At 47.4% G+C, this 20,705-nt stretch overlaps 1 protein-coding gene and 1 non-coding gene across 4 annotated transcripts; both read left to right on the forward strand.

The window, feature by feature from the left end:
* The first annotated feature begins 1,106 nt into the window (after window positions 1–1,106).
* Window positions 1,107–19,904, forward strand: LOC135823232 (multidrug and toxin extrusion protein 1-like). 3 transcript variants are annotated; one of them, XM_065336080.1, is made up of 20 exons: window positions 1,107–1,591; window positions 2,325–2,439; window positions 2,757–2,770; window positions 3,025–3,093; window positions 3,535–3,583; window positions 4,450–4,549; window positions 5,046–5,088; window positions 5,432–5,476; window positions 9,767–9,864; window positions 10,305–10,402; window positions 10,919–11,032; window positions 11,492–11,559; window positions 12,562–12,670; window positions 13,920–13,995; window positions 14,606–14,675; window positions 15,189–15,321; window positions 15,895–15,932; window positions 16,898–16,954; window positions 17,509–17,569; window positions 18,891–19,904. In XM_065336080.1, exons 1-20 carry the CDS (start codon window positions 1,352–1,354, stop codon window positions 19,367–19,369), a joined length of 2,076 nt encoding a protein of 691 aa, XP_065192152.1. In that variant the 5' UTR covers window positions 1,107–1,351; the 3' UTR covers window positions 19,370–19,904. The 3 variants fall into 3 exon arrangements, with proteins under 3 accessions (XP_065192152.1, XP_065192151.1, XP_065192153.1); XM_065336079.1 differs by lacking the exon at window positions 11,492–11,559 and adding an exon at window positions 11,775–11,842 and having other exon boundaries at window positions 1,108–1,591; XM_065336081.1 differs by lacking the exons at window positions 1,107–1,591; window positions 2,757–2,770; window positions 11,492–11,559 and adding an exon at window positions 11,775–11,842 and having other exon boundaries at window positions 2,324–2,439.
* Window positions 18,547–18,642, forward strand: Trnar-ucu (transfer RNA arginine (anticodon UCU)). Its single transcript has 2 exons — window positions 18,547–18,584; window positions 18,607–18,642. It is a non-coding gene; the product is annotated as a tRNA-Arg (tRNA).
* Window positions 19,905–20,705: the final 801 nt, after the last annotated feature.

A 20,705-nucleotide genomic window follows, 5' to 3' on the forward strand; every position in this document is an offset into this window, starting at 1 on the left:
AGGGTACGGACTAATCTTGGCTTACTGCAGCGCAGTACTCAGGATGTTATCCTCATGAGTCATGTTGCAGCTTGCATCATCCTGGGTAACTCTGGGCCCCCGAAGCTGATTGAGCAATCATTCTGATGGCATACAAACTAATGTAAAAACAACTTGGACAAGATCATGTACAATCATGTACCTTGTAATAGGTACATGTACGTGTAGTGTCACTTCAAGGTCATGCACAGTCAGTACTCAGTGTCAGTAGGTATACACGTAGGACTCCTACCAACCAGCAAGTATTGGCACCCCAGTTCTCCCTGCATGCAGTCGACATGGTCAAGGACTACATTATTACATAGCAGGTCCTTGCGGATGACTAATGACGTAGATCTACACAACTATTGCTTGCATGTCACTGAGTCTGTGTGTTGTGAGCAAGCCCAACGCACACGATAATGCATTGGTACAGCCAAGCTCCATTGCAGTGGGCTGAGTTGGGTAAGGCAATGACTATGTATGATGTGCAGCTTGGAATTTAACAAACACACTTACTTTGACGGTAACAGATGTCCCCCTGCTGACAGGTCTCAAAGGAGACTCCTGGAAAGAGTCACCAGGAGCACTTCATGTCGTGGACAGTACCACAGGGAGATTACACTTCCCCTTGCAGCCCAACTGTGCACGTACTACATGTAGTAGACCTACCTGCTTCTGTAGTGCGGAGTTGTACAATGCCAATGGACCTTATGGCACCATTCCCTTCCACTACAACTAAGTACAAGTCCTAGTATTACATCGTGTTCACCAAGACTGGCCACACCAAAAATGTACTCTTTAGAAACGACTGTTACGTCTGGAACATGGATCAGTCACTGAGTCAGTGAGAGAGAGAGGGAGAGAGCCAGTTGACAGAGCTGGAGCGCGAGATCGACAGGCATGACCAGGCATTTCAAGCTTGCATAGGACAAAGGAAATCAGGCCTTGACCAAATTTGAAACAACACGTGCCAAATGCACTACAAAAACATAAAAAAGGCTACGTAACACGTGCTTGATCGTAGCAGGCATGACATCATCCCTGTCACAAAAATACCGTATAAGCGAAGGCCAACCGCCAGGCGCCATGCGGCAGCGATTGAAATCTCTGCCTCGTCTTCTTCTTCTTCCGATACCCACTCTTGGGTGCTAACAAAAAGGCTAGGCATTTTAGAAAGGCAATGTAGTTGAATAATCTTCTTGAACAGGGCACAGCCGAAGAACTTTCTTGAGAAATCCGAATCCGAAATTATACTTTTTCTTACAGCTAGAGTAGATTTTCCTCTATTTTAGTATTTATTGAATTTATTTATTCCGAACGCTGCAAAACCATGATGAGTGCTATTGAAACAGACCAGCAACAGTTGGGTACTATAGAAGACACAGAGGCGCTGGTGCCCTTGACTCTGGATGTGGACGATGAACCACCTGGGCCTGGGCCGCCGGATGGATCCACAAAGTCCGAGTGGCAAGATACTCATCCCAAGGCTTCCAGAAGGCCTTCGTGGCTGCGAGCGTCTCATTCACAGATGGGAATCGTCAAGGAGATAGCTAAGCTAGCCGTCCCTGTGGTACGCAGCATGGCTGTTTTCTTCTACTACTCGAATAAGCCAGCAGCATGCTTCTGTTGACCATGAATTATTTTAGTGGTAAATATTTTTTTCAGCTAAATGCACATGCACATTATAAAATTGCCTAAGACCCAAATCCTCTGCATGCGCCACCAAAAACCACAACAGGGATCGATGGCCTGGGAGATCTTCGCACTAGTGATGCAGCCAGTAACAGGTGTTCAACAAGTCCGAACTAAAAATTGGTTGTAACATGTGAGACCCAACAGAACCGCTTACAGAAATTCAAAAACAGAGAGAAACTATTTTGTAGCTGTAGATTTTGAGCATGCGATTGCAATTTGCAAAGGTAAAGTCCTTTCAATATGTGTAATGCATCGTGAATTAATCCAAAATTTCAACCTAATTCAATAAGATGGAGTACAGTAGAGTCGCGCGCTGAAGAACCTGGAGCCCAAGAACGTCCAGCCTGAAATACTAAGAACGCCACAGCCTAAAGTTAAGAACGGCGGTGTTGGTTTTGTGGCAGCTTGTCGGATACGTATGATCCAGTACGGATTGTTTCTAAGAACGTGCTATGAGAACGCAGCCAGATACTTGAATAATAAGAACGTTGCAGGCTAACCCCTTGGGAACAACGTTCTTGGGCGCGCGACTCTGCCGTATGTACCCGTGTATCACATAATTATTTGTGTTCACGTTCTGTGCTCTTGCGACACTTGTCGGTTGGCAGGGACTTAGCCTACTGGTGTCGAACATGCTGAACTTCCAGACGGTCTTGTTCTGCGGCCATGCACCGTCGGCCAATAACAGTGCCAACGAGACCAGGGAACTGCTGGATGCGGCTGGTGAGTGGGCGTTTAGTAGAGTTTGATGCGTTGCCATGGTTTCCTGAATGTGCTCGTATATATCACGAGCAAGCCCGAAAACGTTCACGTATTCCGAGCTCTAAAAAGATCGGTGGAGTTACTTTCACCTTGTGTTAGCGAGATACAGAAGCTTTTGCAGTGGCGCACGTGTTTTCTTCCTTGCTGATCTTGCGTGTGTATGTGTGTGTGTGTGTGTGTGTGTGTGTGTGTGTGTGTGTGTGTGTGTATGTGTGTGTGTGTGTGTTTTGGTTTGTTTCTGTCCTGCATTCTGCATTATGATTCATCATGGCATCCAGCGCTTTCAACATCTGTAAGTGTTGTCAGCGGTACCTGTGAGTAGTCAGTGATGTATCAGATGATTCTGGTTGTTTCTTTTAAATGTTATGAGATGCATTTACATGTGTGCACGTGCCTTACAGACGTATTTTCTGACTATGTCCGGCTGTTGAAGACTTGCTGATTGTGCATGTGTATGTGTGTGTATGCGTGTTTGTGCCTGTGTGTGTGTGTGTGTGTGTGTGTGTGTGTGTGTGTGTGCGTGCGTGCCCATTTTGTGTGTTGCAGTTTGCCAATGTCACTGGCATGGCTGTGTTGATTGGTGCGGCCACGGCATGCGACACCCTGTTTGCACAGGTGAGTTTCCCCTCCCATGTACACTGGACTTACACTGATCCTCACATCAGCTCAGGTACGGTAACTTTCGTTGAGCCGGTCTTGCACAAATCCCATGCATATCAATACCATGGGGCTGCTGGAATTTGTTTCCCTTGTATGCAGTTTGTCTTATCCACACTTCATGATGAATGAGTCTGTATTGGAAGTTGGAACTATGTACTACTTCGAAGTAGCTAAGGAGTAACTCTCTCAGCTGGTGAATAAAGGAGGTGCAAGTAATCTTTCCTGTGAGAATCCTTTCAACACTGCACTGCTGTGATGCACTTCGCCTTCATTGCGAGTGCAATCGTGGAGCTAGTTTTCATCGTTGCTTTATGTTGACTGTGTGTGTGTGTGTCTGTGTGTGTGCGTGCATGCGCGCGCGCGTGTGTGTGTGTATGTGCGTGCCTTGTTCTTCAGGCCTATGGCGGACGGAACAAGAAAGCTCTCGGTATCATTGTCCAGCAAAGTGAGTTTGGCGGATGTGTGTGCTGCTTTCGCCTGCTGCCCGCTGCACATTGCTGATTCAATGTTGTAGCAGTGCTGCGGCTACTAGCCTCACCTTGGCTGTTTGCTGTTCCTTTCAATGTCCATACCGCTTGCTATAGCATGGCTGTCAGGCAGAGAAAGTTTCCCTGGGTGGGGATTTGGCAGTCTCTCTCTGCTCCTTGCAGCGTTGTGTAGCATTTTTAGATTAAAGGTGATGCTCAGGAAGGAGCCTGATGAGACAGCACGCAACGTTCTTGTGAAGTGCTACTGTAAGACATGTTATTATAACGAGTCGCAAATTTAACGACTGTCCAAAATTCATAGGTTAACGAGAAGATATGTTAACGATCTTGCAATATTCTGCCATATCCACACACAGCATTTATGAAGCAGTACCGCCTCAACGGATCTTATTATAACGAAGAAATGTCATCCGTTAAAACGTTAGATTTGCTTCCTCGTTATATATACATGTCTTACAGTATTCGCCGAGAGAGCGTGGCGTGTATAGTAGTGGTGAGTGTGGATGGCACTACTTGCTCTTTGACGTTTTCTTCTCGGGGTTCGGAAAACTGGTGCAATCAACGCTGCAGTGACCATGCTGTGTGTTGGTGTGCTTGCAATGCACTGTTGGTGGTAACTTATAACTGTAACAGTAATTCTTTCTATCTCTTTCTGTGTGTGTGTGTGTGTGTGTGTGTGTGTGTGTGTGTGTGTGTGTGTGTGTGTGTGTGTGTGTGTCTCTCTCTCTCTCTCTCTCTCTCTCTCTCTCTCTCTCTCTCTCTCTCTCTCTCTCTCTCTCTCTCTCTCTCTCTCTCTCTCTCTCTCTCTCTTCTGCTTCTGCAGGTATGCTAATACTGTCACTCGTGTGTGTCGGCATAGCTGGTCTATGGCTGAACTCAGAAGCAATATTGTTGGCTATTGGGCAGGATCCTGGTGTTGCTAGGTATGGGATCACATGTACTTGCTGCACATTCCACTGCCATGTCTTTCCATCTAGTGCCTGACCATATAGTACACTGTAGCTGGAACTCTTGTTTCCAAACTTTCCCTGGACTTTGCTTTGCCTTCTGTTATTGTGTAATGTAGAACGGCAGCCCAATATAGCGGTGTTACATGTATTTTTTGATTTTTGTGCCTCTGTCTGGCTCTCTCTGTCTCTGTCTGTCTCTGTCTGTCTCTGTCTATCTGTCTGTCTCTCTCTCTGTGTCTCTGTCTCTTTCTTTCTTTCTCTCTTTCTCTCTTTCTTTCTTTCTTTCTTTCTTTCTTTCTCACCCACCCCACACGCACACACACACACACACACACACACACACACACACACACACACACACACACACACACACACGCACACACACGTACACACACGTACACACACACACACATACACACACACATCCTAACCCCCTCTCTCTGCTTCTACAACTGTCTCTTTTCTACAGACTGTCAGGTGAATACATGGACATCATGATCGTTGGCTTACCTGTGAGTTCAACTGTACAGGAATTACACGCACCGCTTTTTACAACTGATAAAATCAATCTCGTCCTACATAATTCTTCTCCTATTTTAGTATATTATGCTGAAATACTGACAACGTTTCACCGGCTCGCATGGACGGGAGAATTTAGCTCCCAATGTGCATGCGTGCTTAGAACAGACTTGGCACGATCGGTCAAGAACTAGTCTGCTTTCGCTGACAGAGGAATGTTGTGTGCAAGAATTTAGGCTGCTGGTGGAGTTTACTGTTTGTGACCAAAACTGTCAGGTGTGCGTGTGTGTGTGTGTGTGCGTGTGTGTGTGCGTGCGTGTGTGTTGTGTTGTGCAGGGCACTCTGGGAATGATCTTGGCAGCGCGATATCTACAGAGTCAGGTGGGTTAGTGTTGTTTGCGTCTTGCGCTTGCATGGAATGCGGTGATCCATGCAACTTGTCTGGTACATGTATACTGACAGTGTTTTAGGCAAGGAAGGGTGTTCGTTAAGTTTGTCTTGTGCCGGGAGCCTTTGCTATCTGATTCGCAGCACATCATTCTCCGGCGGGTTTTAGTCTTCTACCTTATTTTGAACACGAGGTGCCTATCACCTTCTGCCTCCTGCGATCAGAATTAACTATGTGCTGCCTTTCACCCTACATTTTCCTTCTAAATGTAGATACATTTACTGTAAAACCGGGAATTTTCGGTGGTGTAGTATTTTCGGTATTTCCCAACATCAACGGTTCAGTAGCACGACAATTTCGGTAAACCAGTTTTCCAGATCCGAAAAATGCATTTTGCCCGATGTGTGGCATGGCATTCTTGAATTTTTAATATGTCGCGTTTTATTTTCGCCTTTTTCGGTAAAAATTACCTGTACCGAAGTTACCGGGAATAAATCCCCCCTGAAATTTTCCGATTTTACCGTATACCGTATGGCAAGGTTTCGGGTGGACCGAGCGCACTTCAGTCAGTCGTACTGAATGCAGTCAAATCGAACATCATGCTTGACATGTGCAAGGTGTCAAGCAAACTCTGCACCCACAGGGGGCACTGCGTCACAAGTAACAAGCGTCACAAAACGTATGTTATGTGTTCTGTGACCGCTGGGACGTGTGATAACGGTTTCTTACACTGGCTTGGGATTATGAGTGGTGGTGATGATGGGGGGGGTCTTCTGTGTGTGTGTGCGTGCGTGTGTTGTAGTTCAAAGGAGGTAGGAGAGCTTTGCTTTCCGAGCATCGGGTTTGCTAGCAAGGAGAGACGTGTCCGAGGGGGGGGGGGCAGATTGACGACTTCTGTGGGTAGGAATGCGACCTGATGAAGCTGTGATGTGCCACTTGTGGCAGGTGGCATCCGTCTGCAGTACATTTGCTTAGCAGAGTTTCTGTTGACATGCTTTGTGCAACCATCAAAGATACCTGTTGTCGGCGGTGGTGTAGGATGGACCGACGTGAGCGGAACTCAGAGAAGACGGTCAACTCGTCATTCTTACATGAAAATAAATACCATTTTTCAACATAGAGTTCTGATGTTGACCAGGACATATTCCGGCAAAGTTCAGAGGACTTCTACTCATCAAGATGCCGCGGTGCATGCTCTTTTAGCACGTGATGTACTTTTCCGTTCATCGGCCGGCGTAGGCCTCTTTCTTTCGGGTCTACGCTGCTGCACTTGCACATTGGAGCAAGAATTGTCGACATCTCTGATGAGATGACATCAAGAAGGACGACACCTGCGCATTGTGCGCGCCTGCTGTCGCTCCCAGGTTCCGCTCATCTGTGCTTGACTTTGCCTTTTCCAACATAGTTGCGGGCGGCGGAATGCCAGTGGTGTTTTTCTCCAAGCATGCTCCCATCTCCGAGGCTGCGGAAGTGGATGCATCATTGTCCCTGCCAAAGGAACCCCCGATATCCACCGTGGTGAAAGCATAGCTGGCGTCACACTTTGCCATTAGGACAAGACTGTGGAAGCCTTTATAGTTGTACTAGTTGATATCACCGAGTTTGGGGCGTTCCATGGCAACATGTTTCCTTGTGTTGCTGTCGACGAGAGAGGGAGAGAGAGAGATGCTGATGTCATGGCCAACCGTCTATCCATCACGCGGCAATTGTCGACATTTTTGATCTGATGGCATCATGATGGCGCCAGAACCTCGTGCAGAAGGTGTGTGGAATATCCCAACATTAGACAGACAATCAGGACAAGGACATCACAAGACAAACCAACGGGCGGTGTGGACATAGACAGGACCACGACGAGGGAACACATGATGAGGACGACGATTGGGTGGCGGGCCAGTCCAGTTGCGGTAAGGCGCGTGGCGTGGCATGGTTGGCAAGGCAAGTCGGTGGGGTGGCAGAACGTCGGCGTCGAAGTAGCGGTGTCGAGTAGGGCGTATCGGTCGTGGTCGTGGTTGCGGGCGTGGTCGTAGTTGTCGGCGGTTGTGTGGAATGTGTCGTCGCGGTGGTTGAAAGTTTCGAAGTGTCAAACGTTGGCGGATTGCCGTTACAAGTTCCTCCGCCGAGGGAGGCCGTGGATATACATACATACATAGAGCTCTGATGTTGACCAGGACATATTCCGGCAAAGTTCAGAGGACTTCTACTCATCAAGATGCCGCTGTGGATGCTCTTTTAGCACGTGATGTACTTTTCCGTTCATCGGCCGGCGCAGGCCTCTTTCTTTCGGGTCTACGCTGCACTTGCACATTGGAGCAAGAATTGTCGACATCTCTGATGAGATGACATCAAGAAGGACGACACCTGCGCATTGTACGCGCCTGCTGTCGCTTCCGGCTTCCGCTCATCTGCGCTTGACGTTGCCTTTTCCAACATGGTTGCGGGCGGTGGAATGCCAGTGGTGTTATCCTCCAAGCATGCTCCCTTCTCCGAGGCTGCGAAAACGGATGCATCATTGTCCCTGCCATAGGAACCCCCGATATCCACCTTGGTGAAAGCATAGCTGGCATCACACATTGCCATTAGGACAAGACTGTGGAAGCCTTTATAGTTGTACTAGTTGATATCACCGAGTTTGGGGCGTTCCATGGCAACATGTTTCCTTGTTGTGTTGCTGTGGACGAGAGAGGGAGAGACGCTGATGGCATGGCCAACCGTCTATCCATCACGCGGCAATTGTCGACATTTTTGATCTGATGACATCATGATGGCGCCAGAACCTGGTGCAGAAGGTGTGTGGAATATCCCAACTTCGAGGATGCTTTCTAGTTTCACGATCACCAGGAAACAATTGTCGACATCTCTGAATAGATGACATCATAGAAATGGTATCGGCAACAGTTCATGGAGTTTCTAATGTTGAGACTTTGAGACTGCCATAGTTCCATACACACAACGAACCACGGACGAGTTAGGTCAGGGAAGACATTTATTAGGGGAGACGACGACGAGGGGAGACGGAGAGACGAAAGACTATAATTATGGTGATGGCAAGCGATGGAGAGGGAAAGAGGGTGACGAGAGGACGACTGGGACGATCTGACATGATGGATGAGGATGAAAGGTCGTGGATTGAAGACAGGGTCAAGTCGGGCATCAATGTTGAATCATCATGTGCTATCATTCCAAACACACAGGGAACAGGGAAACGGATAGGTGACGGCATTTATTATGGTGACGGAGAGAAAGACGATCGACTACATTATGAAAAGGAGAGAGAGTTTGAGAGAACGAGTGCAAGAGAAAGGCATGGTAGCTATGGCAAATGGACGCGCAAGCAGCTACCCAGGCCAACGGAACGAAAGGCGTCGTACGGCAAGCTACGGTGCTCAGGTCAGCTCGGGAAAGGAGGTACGAGGAAGTATGTATGGTAGATATTAAAGGGCCAAATACTGAGTTCATAGCTGCACAGTTACCTGTTGACATCTCTGACGAGATGGAATCGTTCTCTCTGTGAGTAACATGCAGTCTCATCGTGCCGGTTTTGTAGCGTTTTTCGAGCTTCCTTGCTACTGTTATGATCCTTGACGGCACCATGCTACAATTGTCGACATCTCTGATCCGATGACATCATGCCACAGGCCTTCAGGAGAGCCTTGCTGTGTATTTTACTAGTGTACAGGAACGGGAGCCTTGCTGTGTGCTTTACTAGTGTGGAGCAGCTGCTGTCGTACAGGCAACCTCAATAGCCCAACTCACTGTGTGTAGGCGTGCTCCTCAGGAGCCTTGATCACGTTCACCGACTTTGCCACCTACGTTCCAGCTTTCTCTCTGAATGGGGATGTTACGTAGGGGTGTTTGCCAGGGTTATTAGAGACCTTTTGCATTCCGAATTTCGGAATATTTTTCAGAACCTGACTTTGACAGTCAAAAATGTAGGCGAACTTTCGGAAGTTTGGTGGCGAAAGTTCTATTCTGGTTGAAAGGGTTCAAGTTGTTCAGAGCTTGAAAGGGAGCTTGTTGTCTCTCCATACAAAGCCGTTTTATTAGTAAATTATTACCAAGGCGTGGAGAAGCTTAATTAAAGTCGCCTTCTTATGTACATGTATAGGCCCTGTAGTTGTTTCATTGTTCCTTCATTTTCAGCTCTTTGTATGCTTTACAAGCCTTGCACATTCATTTCCTCTGTGTGTACGTACATGCGTGCGCATGTGTGTGTGTGTGTGTGTGCGTGTGTGTGTGCGTGCGCATGCGCGTGGTCCCTTGTCGGTGCTATGCGTGCACAGTCGATAACATTGCCAGCCATTGTAGTGGGCATTATAAGCAATGTTGTTCTCGGTGTGGTCGACTACATTTTGGTGTTCCGCTTAGGCATGGGTCTGCGGTGAGTGTGGAGATGATGATAATGCTGATGAATGTTTAATTTTTTTTCACACAATTCAGTGGTTTCCCGACTATATTGACATATTGATTGATGAATATCCATTCAGTTTTCTCTTGATTGCCCGTAGAGGAGGTCCTTCTCCATGATGATGTTGATGGACTTTGTGATGGGCTTGTCTGCCAGGTGTCCTTTTCTTGTTGATTGTTGTTGTGTTCCCCTCCCTCTATTTGATAATTCCTCTCCCTCTATTTCTCTCTCTCTATTTCTCTCTCTCTATTCTCTCTCTCTCTCTCTCTCTCTCTCTCTCTCTCTCTCTCTCTCTCTCTCTCTCTCTCTCTCTCTCTCTCTCTCTCTCTCTCTCTCAATGTTGGCAAGTGAGTGGGTGTATATGATGGTTACGAAAATTTTAATGGCTGACATATCCTGCGTGTTCTTTGTAGAGGTGCAGCTATCGGTTTTGTCCTTGGCATGTCGACGCAGCCAATTGCCACCATTGTCTACATCCGCTGGAGAAAACTTCACCATCTAACATGGCCAGGCAAGTCACACTAGGTCTCCCTGAAGTGTTTGCTGATTTTGATGTGTCTACTACCACTGTAGCATTTCCCATGTAGCTGTTTCCTATTTCCTCTGTTACCTCTCATGACAGTCTTCCATGGTCTCTCGCTCTCGCTCTCGCTCTCTCTCTCTCCCTCTCCCTCTCCCCCCCTCTCTCTCTCTCTCTCTCTCTCTCTCTCTCTCTCTCTCTCGCTCTCTCTCTCGCTCTCTCTCTCCCCATCTGCGCATAAAATCTAGACTGACAACCTGCTAGTTAAATCATGCACCTGCTTTCAGGCGTAAAAACCCTGTTGTAGAGGTCTCAGTCCTCATTTGTTAGACTTACCTGTCTTTATAAATGTAACTTACTCTCTCTCTCTCTCTCTCTCTCTCTCTCTCTCTCTCTCTCTCTCTCTCTCTCTCTCTCTCTCTCTCTCTCTCTCTCTCTCTCTCTCTCTCTCTCTCTCATCCTGGCATGTAGTAGTTAACCAAGTTCCCATTGTCTTCTTTGCTGCAGGCTGGTCGTTCAAATGCTTAGACAACTGGATGGTCTTCACTCGCTTGGCACTGGCTGGTGGCATTATGGTCTGCTTAGAGTGGTGGGCCTTTGAGATATTGCTTTTCGTGGCAGGTATGTCTTACAGCAGCAGAATCAACGAGTGCGTTAAAAGTATTGCCGCTTGTTTAGTCTACGTGGCTGTGTTTCATTTTGTAGTGACTATCCTCGTGCTGCGCTGAGTGCTCAGTATCCAGGGAGATTGAGGGAATAATATCTATACTGTTTGCCTGGTTATGTTGAGTTTAGTAAGGGTGATTCTAGTAGGGGTGGAACGAATAAGGGATACACTCGTACCTTGTTCATCCGGGCGGTTCGGGACTGGACGCTGCCCGTAACTTTGACATGTCCGCAACTTCACAAACATAATTGGAAGAGCATTTGACGGAGGAAAACAATTGTGAAATAAACTCAAATTTTGACCGATATGTGGCCAAAAGCTTAGGTATCATCTTTTTATGAATGGACTGTAGCTGCCGACATGGATATTGTCCTGTCACTCAGCTGCTCGCATTGTGGCGTATGCTGTTGCAGGTACTATGGGTGTTGTCCCTCTGGCGGTGACAGGTATTGTCTTCCGCTTAACCACCTTCCTGTTTATGGTTAGTTGATGGTTCCGCGACGCTACAACTGTGATCTTTGCTATGGTGTGTCTGTGTCGACATGGTGCTTGATCTGGGCGTGTTTGCGTGTTCTCTCTCTCTCTCTCTCTCTCCCTCTCTCTCTCTCCCTCTCTCTCTTCTCCTCACTCTTTTGTTGTTTGATTGCTGCATTGCCTGGCTGCCACTGACACTTTTCCGTCACTTGCCATTCTAAGGTCACTTGGGTCAGGTGCCCCTGGCAGTTACTGCCGTCATGTATCAAGCTGTCTACATAACCGGCATGGTCAGTCTGAGTGTGTGTGTGAGATAGCTGTTCTTTTCTCCTACTTTCTGCATCCGCCTCTCTCTCTCTCTCTCTCTCTCTCTCTCTCTCTCTCTCTCTCTCTCTCTCTCTCTCTCTCTCTCTCTCTCTCTCTCTCTCCCTGTGCTGCCACTTCACTTCGCTGCTTCCATTTCACTAAAAAAAACTAATTTGTTGATGTGATCACTCTTGAAACCTTGAAATCTTAATCTTAAACACATTTATCCCACTGGGAAATTCATCCTTATGGTCAACCACTGCAAAGCACTGGTTAAGCCATCACCCGCATGACTTTGTAGTCAATAACACTGTGAGGCCTGTGCCATGCCCTCTGCCACTTCATCCATTGCTTAACACAGACTGCAACGGTGGTCAAGTACGCTAACACTAATTCTTCTAATCTCTATGGGGACATGTGTTGAATGATGTGCACTGAGCAATTATGTATTGCAACAAGGGGCCTGTATAACGACGATAATAATAGTGATATCCTCATGTATGCCTGTTGGCTTGCACACACGCAGACCTGCTGTCTTTACTGACTTCTCTCCATGCCCACCATGCAGGACGGTGGCCCTGTCTGGCATTCACTTTGAAATTTGATGAGCCAATTAGGTGCGTTTGTACTTGTACTAGTACATAATTTGTGTGTGTGTGTGTGTGTGTGTGTGTGTGTGTTCGTGCGCGTTCGTGTGTCACAGGTTGCCATTGGCTTGATGATTGCTGTCAACATTTTGGTCGGTAATGCACTCGGGGCTGGCGACTGGAAGAAGGCAAAGTCATGTTTCCGTGTTGCACTGGTCATGAATGGTACGAATTGAGTTGCTTTATCTCAGTTCCTTCGCCTCTCTGGCTATCTGTGATAGATGGTATGCATGATTGTTTGCTTCTGTTTGCATAGTAACGCTTTAGAAGGTAGGTCACGACCTCTTTGGAGTTGAAAGACATTTACAGAAGAAATGCTGTTTTATCTGTTCTAGGTTCTCTAGTACCGGTATGCATAGACCCGTCACCGGAAATGATATTCGTATGGGGGATACTTAAAGGGGAAGTATACCCTAAAATCAAATTTTCACCAGTTGTAGTCTTCGGGGTGCTGAGTCGAATGGTCTTGGTCCGAGGAAGCTGAGACGCTCCCTTCCTACTTGAATCCCAATCGAACTCGCGCACTTCCACCGAAACTGGGTGACTGCGCCCTGCTGGATGGGGATTTGTATGCAAAATGTCACTAAAAGCGCCATTTCGTTCTTATAAAATCACGGATGACCGTGATTGGCCCATATGTTGTAGTCTTTTGGACGCTGAGTCGAGTGGTTTTGGTCCGAAAACGCTGCGATGCAGCGTTCCTCCTTTATTCCCAATCGAACATGGTTGAACAAGTGGTCACGTGCTCCTGCGTACACCAGTCACCTGGTCACCGTGCCTGCAGGGTACAACTTACTAGCCTGTTTGACCTTTTTTGGGTGCAGTCCTGTCACTCGAGTTGAACTCGAGTTGAACCTTGGTGTGAAAGTTGTCGCCTGCTGGCGCGGTGACCAGGTGATTTGGGCACCCAGGAGCACTTGACCGCTTGTTCAACCATGTTCGATTGGGAATAAAGGAGGAACGCTGCATCGCAGCCTTTTCGGACCAAAACCAGTCGACTCAGCGTCCAAAAGACTACAACATAGGGGCCAATCGCGGTCATCCGTGCTTTTATAAGAACGAAATGGCGCTTTTAGTGACATTTTGCATACAAATCCCCATCTAGTAGGGCGCAGTCACCCAGTTTCGGTGGAAGTGCGCGAGTTCGATTGGGATTCAAGTAGGAAGGGAGCGTCGCAGCTTCCTCGGACCAAGACCATTCGACTCAGCACCCAGAAGACAACAACTGGTGAAAATTTGATTTTAGGGTATACTTCCCCTTTAACCCTGTGCTTTTCTTACTTTCAAGTGGTCACACGTACCATGGCCTGCTTTTTCCTATTAATAATACTTCGAAGTACTGTGATGCTTGTTTTGTATGCTGGCTGAGTTAACTCTGCTTTTCCTGCTTGCTTGTTGGCTACTCTCCATACAGGGACCAGTGGTATCATCATGTGTGGGCTCTTCCTCAGCTTGCGCAACGAGCTTGGCAAGATCTTCACTGACGATCCGTACGTTTGCGTGTGTTTGCCTTGGTGTATCTTCACCACTCAGCTTGCATGCATGTGCAGTACTGCTGTTTATTCACTTCCAAAATGCAACACTTGCATGCCGGAAGGAAACGAAAGAAATTCATCGGTCACACCTGTAGCCTCTGTGATGTTCGAACGAAACTCGTGTGCCATTGCGGCTGATGAGTTTTGTCGAAAATGCTCTTTGTGCTCTTCGCATATTGACGATGACCTAAGCGTATAATGATCGGCACAAGCAGCATTCAGGGACTGTGGACTTTGGTTACAGGAGTGCTGCTTGTCTTGTCATTTGCACAGTGATTTGCTGTGGAGTTTTGCCAGGCAGAGAAACTTGGCCAGAAATGCACATGGTTTGCTACGATAGTGATGACACGTGTAACTGTACAATAGTGATAGCACCATGTTCCCATGCGAGAGCTATTCTGTTCATTCGTTGGCTGATACAGTTTGCACTCGTGTGAATAGAAATTGAAAGGCGGAAGCCATGATGCAGTACAAGCTGGCCTAAAATGCTTGCATGCGGGTGACTTTGTGTTTGTTTGTTTGTTTTTGTGCACACATGTGTAACATTCTGGATGTTGCACTACAGAGAGGTTATACATGGTGTAGCTGAGGTGGTTCCATACCTGGCATCGCTAGAGCTCGCTGACTACATCCAGGTGTGTACAACAGTGAAAAGCCATGTGTAGTCAGCATTCATTGTACTACAGTGTAGCTTGTCTACGTTGACCGCTCAGGGAACCTTACAAAACCTGGTTTCCGTGTACAAGGCATTGGTGCTGCTTCTTATCCAGGGTCATTTGACTGGAAATGGCATCCCCCGGTCCTGGTTGTAGTGGTCCTCTAGGGTAGACGGTCAGCTAAGCAGAGTGATTGCCTTGACAGGTTTTACTGTACAGTGAGTGTATAGAATATACCCGTGCCCGTGATCCACCTGTTGATCACAATGATCTGTACTAGGAGTCATTTATTTTATCTTAAATAATGTCTTGTTTCCTCACTCCGTGCATGCATGCATGCTTAGCATAGCAGTTCAGGTTTCAAAGCTTGATTGTTACTCAGAAATAGTGATTAGTACTGATTACATACTGGCCTGCCTTGCAGAATCCATCGCCTGCAGCCAGCTGATGTGTGTGACTGCATGTTGTGGTGTGGTTTGTTGTTCCCTGTAGTGTGCCTGTGCCGGTGTGATTCGAGGTGCTGGCCGCCAGTCGGTTGGCGCTGTCAGTAACATCTTTGCCTACTACGCCATTGCTCTCCCCGTTGGCGTGCCGCTGGCTCTCAGAACCACGATGGGCGTGCGAGGTGAGCTGCCCTCTGTTGTATTATGCATGCTGGTACCGTAGTTTAGAAGCTTGTATTAAATACAAGCCTGAATATACACGGGTGGTATATAAGCTTGGTTTTAGTGTTAACATACACAGAAATATGTGGTTTGTATAGAGCCAAGCACTGACATCGGCTTCTACAGGAAAAAAAGCCCGTGATATATTATGTCTTGTTCGTACACTTACCAGGTACCCATGGGCAGGTTACGATGAACGCGTTTGGCTGTGAGAACTCTTTGTCTCCTGCTTTACACAAGCCGGCATGCCTCATCAGATTTCTTTCCATTCTTTCCTTTCCTGCTGTCAAGGCTCCGCTGTTTAGCTGACAGTGCGAAACCTGGGTTTTTGGCCCAGTAGTTTGTCAAACAATGTGGAGACTACAGTGCTGGCAACTGAAATCCGACCCCCTGGGCGGTGCGTTCACTTTCTAGCGGCCTCTATTTCGTAGTGTTACGATGTGAGCAGCACTGCTCAGGGGGTCGGATTTCAGTTGCCAGCACTGTAGTAAAGTACTTGGCAAAGCTAAGGGGTATCTTGTTTGTTGTTACAGGGCTTTGGCTGGGCATGGGCATCGGTCTTGTTTTTCAGGTGAGTCGTAGTTACCTGTGTGTGTGTGTTTGTGTGTGTGTGTGTGTGTGCGTGTGTATGTGCGTGCGTGTGCGTGCGTGCAGGCAGGCATACATGCATGGGTGTGGGTGTGTGCGTGGTGTTGTGCTTGTGTCATGTGTTCTGTATGGCGTGGCTTTGAAAAGTCATTCTTCATTGCCATTGAGTTTTGACCTAATGTGCCTTCTCCGTGCTTTTGAGTGCACAGATGCCTACACCATACCAGAGCTATCCCCAGATTGGGTAACGTGCTGTCCCCCGTGAATTCCGCGGCAGAATATCAGAAATTCCGTGCAGAATTCTGCGGCTGAAAACAGTAAATTCTGCGCTAATTATGCAAATCCTTCTATATTCTGCGGCAATTCTGCAAGGAAAATGAGCGCAAAAACAGATAGACTTTCCGCAACCCCACCGAAGTTTGTTGTCCCCATAAATTCTGAACCAAAATATGCGAAATCCTGGTGAAAAAAATTGAAAACTCCAAAATATACTGCAAGTTGATTTTGAAAGTCACAGGCAGGTTGATTTGGCTGTAACTAAAAACACATCAAAATTCTCCAGAAAAAGCAGTTTTTCTCTCTTTTCTGCAATATTTTGCGGGATTTTCTGAATTCTGCGGACACTACTGGATTCCGCGGAAATCCTGCAATCCGCGGAATTCACGAGGGACAGAATGTGCGGACTGGCCCTATTCAGTCACCTTTTTAGCGCAAAAACTTTGGGTAAACCTCAGGTATTCTGGTTTAGCCTGCCTGATCTGCAGGTTTGCCTTTAATGTCGTCATTTTGGTAGCTTCAAGTACTAGTAGAATTATTTGGAGGTCTGCTAGCAGAAACTGTTGGTGGCCACCCAGTTATGATGTCTGCACGCTCAATCACTCTTCATGTATGGATAATAGATATGTATGTGTGTTTGCTTGTTTTCATGCGCGTGTTCCGCATCGACAGGCTACCATGTACCTGATCATCATATCGCGTATCGACTGGGAGAAAGAATCAATTGCTGTAAGCTACTGGTGTTTTCCTTTGCAATTCTCTGCTGCACCATTCCATTGCCAGTTATCTATCCTCTGTTGTCTGGTGTTGAAATCATGGCCATAACGTTAGTCATAAAGTCGTTCATTTAGCTCTGCTTTCGTCATACAGCAGCACCAGCTAGTGTCTGAGGCGACAGTGGGGGGGGGGGATGGCTTGGCAATACCATGGCAGTCAACACCAGGTCAAAAGCGCTTGTTGCTGCTGGTGGTGGTGGTGGTGGCGGCGGTGGTGGTGGCGGCGGTGGTGGTGGTGGTGTTGTCATCGTTGTTGTCATCGTTGTTGCAACTGCAGTAGCAGGACTGTACTCTTTGGCCAGTGTTGTTTCAACTGGTGACGTTGTATGCCGTATCACTGGCCTTTCCCCATCAGAATTTATGTGATTTGGAGTTTTTTTCGGGGGGGGGGGGGGGTTTGAACTTGCGACCGGCAGTACCCGCCCTGTCCTGGACTTCACGGATAAAGGTGGTGCGGGTGTACTTGTATCACTTTTGAATGTATCTCCCTTGTGTGTGTTTGTCCAGGCCCAGCAGAGAGTGAAGGACGCAGCTGGAGACAAAGTAGACGACGACGACTCTAACGAAGGTGAGATTGTGCTGCATGGTTTGAAAATATACTCGGCATCCGATTTGTGATGCACTGTAATAAGCAGGGAGTAGTAAAATACAGGGAGGTGACACGCCACTAATCGTGATTTTTGATGGGTGCCTCGCGCTTGTTTTTTTTTCTTTCGCAAAAAAGATGATCTGCTGAATCAATCTTGAGTATTTGTCGAAGAACTAATTCCATGAAAAGGTCTATCCATCTCATGGAACAGCATTTGTTTTGCTCTTGTGATACATCTGTGCCATCGCCATATGGGAAGTCGAAAAATCTCTAGGACACCACACGATCGGCACTAATTTCTCCTCAGTTGTGATCAACCAGTACTTCTCTACCTTCTTTGTGATGATGAGCATTTCATATTATGGTATGCTAGAGATTCGGGAGTTCACTTTTCGGAATGAAATGTTCCTAAGTTTGTCAAGGATTGAAATGCGGGCTACGTCGTCGTAAACAGCTTGTATCGACACAGGAAAAATCTACGGCACGCAGGGATATCTCCCAAAGTGATACCACTCTTGCTGGACTTCTATCCTGACATAGTGGTAGTTTGGTCGACTACCAAACTTTGTGAAGGCAGACGGTTGTTGGAAATTCTCAGCGCTGAGTTTCTACGGGCTGCAGTAGGAGTCTCTTTGGCGGTAGGTATTTTACTACTCCCTGATCGAGAGAATCCTGATCCGCGCGCGTGTCTACACACTTCGGTATCCATAGTACCCCAATCTCACCCGCCGGGTGAAAACGGTGCTGAGGCAATCGTCAAACTGGCCGTACATGCTCGTGTCACCTCCCTGTATTTTACTACTCCCTGGTAATAAGAGTTGAAACTCTAACGGGCACAAAGTAACGTTTTATGAGGAGCACGAGTACTCTTGATTTTCCTGCACATTCACCGTTTGCTCGCATTCTCGATGGATATTGTAGTCAACTCTCATCTACTCCCATGATGCATTGTGCTCGCCCCCGTGGCGCAATGGATTAGCGCATTGGACTTCTAATCGGGCTAGCTGCTTGACGGCATTCAAAGGTTGTGGGTTCGAATCCCACCGGGGGTGCTTGCCTTTTCTTTTTTCTTTTTTTTTCTGCTGGGTGTGGAGCAGGGAATATGTTGGCACGAATCACAACAAACCGCACTCATTTATTTTCTGTTGTATAATAGTTTGTTCATCCTTTCCTTTGTGTACCTCCTGTGTATCCTCTGCTGATTGCAGGCATTGGGCACTCTAGCAGGTTGAGGTGCGCTGCCTCTGTGCGTGTGATAGAGTTGTTCAGTGTTGGTGTTTATTTCCGTCTCTGTGTGTAGTTGCAACGGATAGCTCCAGTCCAGTGGAGCTTGTTGCTGTCATGGCAACTGGCGAGAACGGCGATGTGCAGTGCCGCATCGCAAAGAAGAGCGACGCCACCAATGGAGATGTCATGGGTGAACATGGTCGGGAGATGAGCGAGTCGCCGTCGGACGATGCGCCGTCGGACATGGACTCCTTGCTGCCCGGGCAGGAGGGTGTCGCGCGGCAGGACAGCTACACGGATGTCCTGTTCAGCGCCCAGCTCACGCCGGAAAGGAAGCGGCGGCTGATCATCCGCCGCCTGCTTGTGTCCATGGTACCGGTCGCTGTTCTCTTTGTATGCGCCATGATCAGACTGACACATCATATACATCGACCGGATGTGGAGGATGGCGGCGAAATCGACCACGCATTCGACCTCAATATTACTGCCAACGCCACCACTGTACTTCCATCAACAGCTGCTGCACACTCTGTAGTGAGTTCAATGTCTTAGGTAATCGTCAGGTGTAAGTTATGCCGTTGTCCCGTCATTTACTATCACGTGTTGGTAGCCTAGCCCCCGAGCAGCATCTGTCAAGGATTTACGCTTACGAATCAATCCACATTCCTGTTTTCACAGGCACAATGACACAAAACTTTTTTTAGTATTATTTACGTTGGCCTACCATCCCGATTATTTAAAAAAATCCAGACCCATCTTATTATTTTATTTGAAAAGCCCTTATTACAGCTCATGGTCCGTACCGAAAGGATTCTCTACATATAGAGAGACTTATTATTTCTAAAAAATGGGTTGTGAGCAACACTGGCTCACAACCCATTTTTTACTTATGAAGCTGCGTGATGCGTCCTACAAGATTTTATTATTTCTATTTTACTTTTAGTATCAGCCAAGCATTCTGGAAGTGCTAGCCTTCAAGCTGAACTAACTTAACCTTGCCTTGCGGTGCGATGCAAAATCACAAAGTGTGCATGCGCACGACCCTTCTTTCTATCAACGAAATCAAGAGTATACTCTTGACGAGAAACTATGCGGCGACGCTGTAGTATTTGGTGTGGGCCGTGTGTGTGTGTGTGTGTGTGTGTGTGCATGTGTGTGTGCGTGTGTGTGTGTGCGTGCGTGCGTGCGCGTGCGAGCGTGTGGAAAGTATTCGCTCGCTCTTCTGGCTACTGAACCCCCTGGATATAGATAGGGCTGGTGCATTTGACTGTGCAGTCTGGTGCTTATTGTACTCGGACCCGGCCGGGCAGTGCCCAGGTGGCACGCTAACGGGAATGAAGTAATAGTTCAATCACATGCCAGCACGTGTACTGTGCACCGAGACCACCAAGCATGGCCAAATCGATACCGTGAAATGAAGGCTGGGCCGCTGTGGATGGGTCACGGGTTAGAGTGCCGAAAGGATGTGTAGTTGTACTTTCCTCAGGGAGTCGTACAAGTAGGGTAGACTCCCTGGTTTAGCACCTTATCATAATCGTTATACAAGAGTAAAAATAATAAGCTCGGAGGTCATGTTCATGTACAAAGTCAATGTTCTCTTGAAATGCGCGACCACTGAGTCTGTAACCACTGACCAGTGTGCTGCATGCTATCAAGACTAGAGTCCATAAACTGTTTACATGGTTTATGCACTCTTGATGCTATGCGCTGGGGGATTGCTGGCCCAGCAATCCCCCAGCATAGCATCAAGAGTGCATAAAAAACACCCAGCATTCAATGCTGGGTGTTTTTTATCACGTGACTAAATCACGAGGCTATAATGACGTAATGCTTCTGCCCGGGACCGGGAACTTTGAGATTTTTGAAGATTTGAAACCTGTACCCTGTG

The sequence above is a fragment of the Sycon ciliatum genome, chromosome 8, assembly GCF_964019385.1.
Source record: "Sycon ciliatum chromosome 8, ocSycCili1.1, whole genome shotgun sequence".
In the NCBI taxonomy this organism is placed as follows: Eukaryota; Metazoa; Porifera; class Calcarea; order Leucosolenida; family Sycettidae; genus Sycon; species Sycon ciliatum.

Bases quoted from the DNA above. Each gene is read 5' to 3' on its own strand.
- LOC135823232 (XM_065336080.1), top strand. From the start codon at position 1,352: ATGATGAGTGCTATTGAAACAGACCAGCAACAGTTGGGTACTATAGAA. The intron at 9,865-10,304 runs GTGAGTGTGGAG...TGTTCTTTGTAG, and splicing joins CGCTTAGGCATGGGTCTGCG to AGGTGCAGCTATCGGTTTTG. The intron at 16,955-17,508 runs GTAAGCTACTGG...GTGTTTGTCCAG, and splicing joins GGGAGAAAGAATCAATTGCT to GCCCAGCAGAGAGTGAAGGA.